At 61.2% G+C, this 6,838-nt stretch overlaps 1 protein-coding gene across 1 annotated transcript in view; it reads right to left on the minus strand.

The window, feature by feature from the left end:
• The window catches only part of PLEKHA6 (pleckstrin homology domain containing A6), a 20,691-nt gene that overhangs the window by 7,515 nt on the left and 6,338 nt on the right, over positions 1 to 6,838 (minus strand). Inside the window, exons 8-13 of the mRNA XM_057387301.1 lie at positions 6,532 to 6,618; positions 5,136 to 5,189; positions 3,144 to 3,224; positions 1,196 to 1,264; positions 797 to 877; positions 19 to 163 (exon numbers count right to left, since the gene is read on the minus strand). Of these exons, the coding sequence (XP_057243284.1) occupies positions 19 to 163; positions 797 to 877; positions 1,196 to 1,264; positions 3,144 to 3,224; positions 5,136 to 5,189; positions 6,532 to 6,618 (517 nt within the window). The remainder of the gene's footprint in view (positions 1 to 18; positions 164 to 796; positions 878 to 1,195; positions 1,265 to 3,143; positions 3,225 to 5,135; positions 5,190 to 6,531; positions 6,619 to 6,838) is intronic.

The raw sequence follows: 6,838 nt of genomic DNA on the forward strand, positions 1-6,838 counted from the left end.
TCCCCACGGTTACCGTGCTGGCCTGGGACAGCTCCACCCGGATGTTGATGAGCTGGTTCTGCAGCGATTCCTTCTTGTGCAGCAGTTTCTCCGGGTAGGCGGGCTGGCTCCCRAACATCTCCAGCTCCTGGTGTGTCCCCATCAGGGCGCTCTCCAGGCTCTCCTGCGGGGACAGACGGAGCCATGAGGTCCTGGCTGACCCAGGGCCACTCCCCCGGCTCAGAAATGTCCCCAGGGTGTGTCGTCCCCATCCCAGGAATGTCTAAATCCACTCTAGACAGACTTGGGGCAATCTGGAAATGTCCAAAGTCACCCTGGACAAAACCTAGAGAAGTTTGGAATGTCCAAAGCCGCACTGGACAGGAGTTGGAGAAATTTGGAAGTGCTCAAAGCCACACTGGACAAGAGTTGGGGCAACCTGGAATGTCCAAATCCACTCTGGTCAACACTTGGAGCAATCTGGAATGTTCAAAGCCACTCTGGACAAAACTTGGAGCAACTCGAAAGTGTCCAAAGCACTCTGGACAAGACTTGGGACAACCTGGAATATCCAAAGCCACCCTGGACAAAACTTGGAGCAACTTGGAATGTCCAAAGCCACCCTGGATAAGAGTTGGGACAACCTGGAAGTGCCCAAAGCCACTCTGGACAAGACTCGGAGAACCCAGGGGTGGAACGAGATGTTTCCAATGTCCTTTCCCAACCCAAACCGTCCTTGGTGGTGACATTACCCTTCCTGGCCACTCAGCTGCCACCACCGTGTCACCACGCGGCCATCTGAGGTGTCCCCACGTACCTTCTCGGCCCGCAGCTGCTGCACCAGCCTCTCCTGCTCCCGCAGCACCTTGTTCTGCTCGCAGAGCTTCCCCAGCAGCTTCTGCACCGGGAGGGGAAGAGAAAAAGGGGGAGAGGATGAGGAGGGTGAGGATCCCGCTGGGAGAATGGGAATGTCCCCCTGGGACAGGGTGCTGGACTGATTTATGGGATTTATGGCCCCTGCTGTCATCACAGGGACTCCAGGGTGACACGGGGCAAACTGGGAAATGGGGAAGACCTCAACTCACGGGAAGATTTATTCTTAAATAAGAATAAATCAATAAAATAATAAAATTTATTCTTAAAGGGACTGGGAGCAGCTCTGGGCACGGCTGGGGGGACACGGAGAGGGGACAGAGGGGACAGAACTCGCCCTTACATCGGTGTCCTGCTCGCTGATCTTGTAGGGGTGCACGCTGTCCCTGAAGGGCTCCGGGAAAGGCGTCACCTGAGGGGAGAGAGAACCGTGAGCCCGGCCCCAGCCCGGGACGCCCCGGGAAGGGGAGGCAGCTCCCAGCCCCTCTCTGCCGTCCCTGCGAGCCGGGAAAAGGAGGCGGGAGCCGAGTCGGATGCCCCCGATCAGTCGGGAGTCACCGGGATGTCGCCGGGTGAAGTCGCAACCTCTCCCTGCCCATTCCCTGGGATGTCACCGCAACCTCTCCCTGCCCATTCCCTGGGATGTCACCGCAACCTCTCCCTGCCCATTCCCATCAGGAACGACCCCGCGGGGCGCCGAGCTCACAGAGACTCCCCGCAAATCGCGAACCATTCCAGAGGCCGGGAAAAACAAAGGCAGCGCGGCTGAGCCGCAATTCCACCCCGGCAGAGCGGGAGCGCACATAAATCAGCAGCCGCTGCGGCGGCAGGGCCTGTTTACCGCCGCCCCGGCTCCTCCGTGAGTCATTTTCCTTTCCTGGAAATCTCAGTCACTAATGGGACCTTTCCTTCGGCAATTAAAAGCCGCCGAGAGCTGGAGATGAAAGGCACGAGATAGGAGGAAGGGGGTGATTATTGCTGGAAAGCAGCGAGGGAGCCGCGGGCTGATGCAAATGGGATCCGCAGATGGGAAAAACGCCCGCGGGGCTGGAGGCAGAGCCGGGAGGATCGGGCCAGGCACAGGAGCATCCCCGCAGCTCCTGTTTCACCCTCCGTGCTGGAATCAGGTGGAAAGAGGCGCTTTTTTTTGGTCGGAAAACCCCATTCGGGAGGTGCCCGGGATGGGGCTCGAGCGATGGGACCTTGAAGGGAAATCCCAGCGCTGGGAACAGAAAGGGTTTCCAGGGGGGGAAAGGCTGATCCCTGTCCCCGTTTCAGGGATTTTTCTGTCGATTTAAGAGCCGTGGGTGCGCTTGTGTCACTCCTGTTCCCCGTCCCTGTTTCAGGGATTTTCCCGTCGATTTAAGAGCCGTGGGCCACACCTCTGTCCCCTCTTCCAGAGATTTTTCCATGGTTTAAAAGCCCTGGGATGCACTCCTGTCGTCCCTGTCCCCTCTTCCAGGATTTTTCAATCGGTTTAAAAGCCCTGAGCTGTGCTCCTGTCACCCCTGTTCCCTGTCCCCGTTTTAGGGATTTTTCCGTCGATTTAAGAGCCCTGGGCTGCGCTCCTGTCGCCCCTGTCCCCTCTTCCAGAGATTTTTCCACGGTTTAAAAGCCCCGGGCTGCACTCCTGTCACCCCTGTCCCCCGTCCCTGTTTTAGGGATTTTTCCATCGATTTAAGAGCCGTGGATGCACTCCTGTCACCCCTGTTCCCTGTCCCTGTTCCCTGTCCCTGTTTTAGGGATTTTTGTGTCGATTTAAGAGCCCCGGGCTGCACTGCTGTCACCCTGTCCCCTCTTCCAGAGACTTTTCCATGGTTTAAAAGCCCTGGGCTGTGCTCCTGTCACCCTGTCCCCTCTTCCAGAGACTTTTCCACGGTTTAAAAGCCCCGGGCTGCACTCCTGTCACCCCAGTCCCCTCTTCCAGGGATTTTTCCATGGTTTAAAAGCCCCGGGCTGCACTCCTGTCACCCCACACCTTCTCCTCGCAAAACACCGGCAAAAACAAAGACGAGCCGATCCCCGCGTCCGGCCCGAGATCCCCCGGGGCAGCTCCGTCCCCACCTGGCGCCGCCAGAGCGAGGATTCTCCGGCTCGGAATGGCTCATGGATGGATTAGCAAAGCCTGGGATGGCCCAGCGCGTCCCCCGCCAGCGGGATGTGCCGGAGCCGCGTGAGTGGCGATGGCGAGAGGTGACCCCGGGTGGCCCCGGGTGGCGAGAGGTGACCCCGGGTGGCGCGGGGGTGGCGCCGGGCACGAGCCATGCGGGGCCCGGTGGCCGGAGCCTTACTTGCATGTAGAGCTGGGCCCTAGGGGAGGAGGTCTCCACCATCCTGTTCACCATAGTGATGAGGGTCTCGCTCTCGCTCATCTGCGGCACACAGGGAAGGAAAGGGCACAGGTCAGCGGGGGACTCCCCGTTCCAGGCCGGCGGTGACCAGTCCAGGATCGTCGGGATGCGAAATGCCACCTCCCGGGGTGGCCCAGGGGCTCCAGCGGTGGCCCCGCGCTGCTGTCGCTCCTTTTAGATGATTTTTTTTTTTTTTGTGAGGGGAAACACGGATAAAACGGAGCCAGCTCGGAGCAGACGGCACAAACACACAGGAGCTCGGACAGAGACGGCAGCGGCGTGGCCCGGCACACAGACGGACACACGGACGGGCCCTGGCACGGCTCTGTGCCCAGCCGGGGCTGGCACGGCCCTTCAGACGAGCGCCGGGCATCGAGGAGGTGACTGAACCCGGGGTTGGGGACAGCAGCGTCCCCTTTCCCTGGTGGCACCGGGAATGGCACATCCCTGCTGCCAGGCGCGGTTTGGCCGGGTCTGTGGTCACTCCACGGGGACAGCGGTGGCCACGGCTCCCTCGGTACCGGGTGACAAAGCCACTCAAGTCACCGCTCCCTCCGCTCTTCCCAGAGCCCCCAACCCTCAGCGGGACATTCCAGGGAAGCCCCTGGCACCGGGGACCGCTGAAATCCGAGGGGTGACAACGCTTTGAGCCCAAACCCCGCTGCGAGAGAGCCGCGGGCGAGGCAGGAGAGAGAAAAAACAGAKCAGGAGGATGTCGGAGAAGCGGCTCTTGACAGCGTCACTCCGAATTAACCTCTCCAGGGGCCGGGGGGAGAGCGGGAGGAGATGCCAAACCTTTTTAGGGAGCGATTTAAAGAGCCGGGCGGAGGCCGCGGAGCCGCCGGGGGCTGCGGGAGAGCGCGGAGAGCTTTTATTGCAGCGGGTGCTCCTGCCCGCGCCTGGAGCCGCTCCAAGGCGGACACGGATCCCGGCCACGGAGGATTTACAGCCAAGAGGGATCGTACCGGGGCTGCAGCGCTGGCCAGCAGCTCCTGCGGCTTCAGGACACATCCCTGAGGGCTGTCCCGGCTGTATCCCCCTCCCCACGCTCCTGGGACGGGGTCTGCTCAGTTTTCTTCCAAAAACCGATGGCAAAATCAGGTTTTTCCTGAAAAAACCCTTGGCGAAATCAAGATTTTCCTCCAAAAATCCTTGGCAAAATAAGGGTTATCCCTACAAAAAYGCCTGGCAAAATCAGGGTTTTACTCCCAAAACCTCACGCAAAATCAGGGTTTTTCTCCAAAAACCTCACACAAAATCAGGATTATTCCCCAAAAACGCCTGGCAAAATCAGTTTTTTCCTGCAAAAACCCTTGACAAAACCCTGGTTTTCCTCCGAAAACCCTTGGRAAAATCAGGGTTTTCCACCAAAACCCCTCCAAAACAATTGAGCACTGCTGAGTTTGGGGCACTTGGTGCCCACTGCACCAAATCTTCCACCCCCGAGGAGGAACGGGGCCACCGCGTCACCAAAACCGTTGTCCCCACGGGTCACCCGGTCACCCCCCGGCGTGGGGGACACCCTGGGGCTCCTCCAGCAGCAAAACCGCCGGGTTTGGGGACAGCACGGCCACACCGGCACCGTGCAGGGAGGATTCCAGAACTACTGCAACCTCTGAGCTCCAGGACAACTCCCAAACACCCCAAAACGTTGGAATCTGCCCCAATTTCCCCCAAAACTCCACCACACCACACAGAGGCACTACCGGGGYGGGGGGACGGGATTTTCTGCCAGGCGGATGAGCGGCCCTAAGGATGCGGAGGATGGGAGAAGCGAAACCAAACCAAAGCAAAAACCAAAGACAAGCGAAACCAAACTCTGCGCCGCTGGAATGGCGAGAGGGGTGAGGATGGATGGCGGCAGGGGAGGGGACGGGGACACGGGGACAAGAAGCAGCCGGTGAGGTGAGGCTGGCGGCCAGCTCTGCCTACCTGCTGGTCCAAATACTCTAGGTTTCTTTGCAACTGAAGGTCTAAAAGTTCATCCTACCAGGAGCCAGCAGGCAAGAAAACGAGCAGCGAAAATACATAAAAGAAGAAGCAAAAGCGGTTAGGGGGGGAGAGGGGGCGTGCCTGTGGAATGGCCCCCGGGCCGGGAATGGCCCCCGGGCTGGGAATGATCCCCGGGCTGGGAATGACCCCCGGGCCGGGAATGATCCCCGGGCTGGGAATGATCCCCGGGCTGGGAATGACCCCGGGAATGAGCCCCGGGCCGGGAATGATCCCCGGGCTGGGAATGACCCCCGGGAATGAGCCCCGGGNCCCGGGCCGGGAATGATCCCCGGGCTGGGAATGACCCCCGGGAATGAGCCCCGGGCCGGGAATGATCCCCGGGCTGGGAATGACCCCGGGAATGACTCCCCGGGCCGGGAATGACCCCCAGGAATGAGCCCTGGGCCGGGAATGACCCCCGGGCTGGGAATGACCCCGGGAATGACTCCCGGGCCGGGAATGACCCCCGGGAATGAGCCCCGGGCAGGGAATGACCCCCCGGACCGGGAATGATTCCCTGGGCCAGGAATGACCCCCGGGAATGAGCCCCAGGCCGGGAATGACCCTTGGGAATGACCCCCCCGGACCGGGAATGATTCCCTGGGCCGGGAATGACCCCCGGGCGGGAATGACCCCCGGGAATGAGCCCCAGGCTGGAAATGGCCCCCGGGCTGGGAATGCTGCCGGGAATGACCACCCCGGGCTGGGAATGCCCCTCGGGCCGGGAATGACCTCCGGCAATGACCCCCGGGCCGAGAATAACCCCCGAGCCGGGAATGACCCCCCCGGGTAGGGAATGCTGCCGGGAATGGCGCCCCGGGCCAGGAATGACCCCGCGGACCCCACGCCGCTCCCCCGGGGTGACCCTTCCTCCGGCTGCGAGGATGGATGGGAGGCATGGGCGGGGTGTGGTGGAATTGAGGTTTGGAATTCTCCGTCCTCCTCCGGTGCTGCCCGGAGGGTTTGGGGTCGGGGGAGGAGCTGCCGGTGCCACCCGCCAGCTCCGGGAGGGGACACGAGGCAGGAGAAGGCAGCAGATGTCGCCAGATGTGAGGAAGCAGAGCGGGAGTGGTTTTGGGGGTGCTGGCCTCAACCAGRGAGCGGTCCGAGGGTGTCCCGTGGCTACAGAGGGACCTTTCCACATGGATTTCCTTCGGGAATGGCCACGGGGSACTGGACACACCAGTGAAACCCCAAACTGCCCAGCTCTGATTCTGGAGCACACTGGTTCCTCCTCGGCCACCCGAGGACCCCCCCAAACTTCCCCGTGTCCCCGGGGTGGGGGTCTGTGCCCCCTGTCACAGTGTCACCCCCCCCGGGGCCAGCAGGTACGTACCATTTTGTCATGGATGGTGGGGGACGCCGGGAAGTGGTACGGGTACATCCCGGCGGGGACGGGCCGCCTGTCACCCAGGTAATCGTACTGCAGAGAGAGGGGACCCCGAAATCAGGGACGGGGACAGGAGGACACAGCAGAGGGCACCCAGGGGACGGGGACAGTCCCTGCTTGCGAGCATGTGTTGTGGTGGCCCTGAGCACCACATCCCATCCCAATCCCAATTCCAATTCCAATCCCATCCCATGGAACAAACACAACCAAGGATTTCAAGGGCGTCCTCAAACCTGCTGCAAGCCATGGGCTT

Source organism: Malurus melanocephalus, unplaced genomic scaffold (assembly GCF_030028575.1).
Source record: "Malurus melanocephalus ecotype Western Australia unplaced genomic scaffold, MMel_1.1 scaffold_1178, whole genome shotgun sequence".
Taxonomy (NCBI): domain Eukaryota; kingdom Metazoa; phylum Chordata; class Aves; order Passeriformes; family Maluridae; genus Malurus; species Malurus melanocephalus.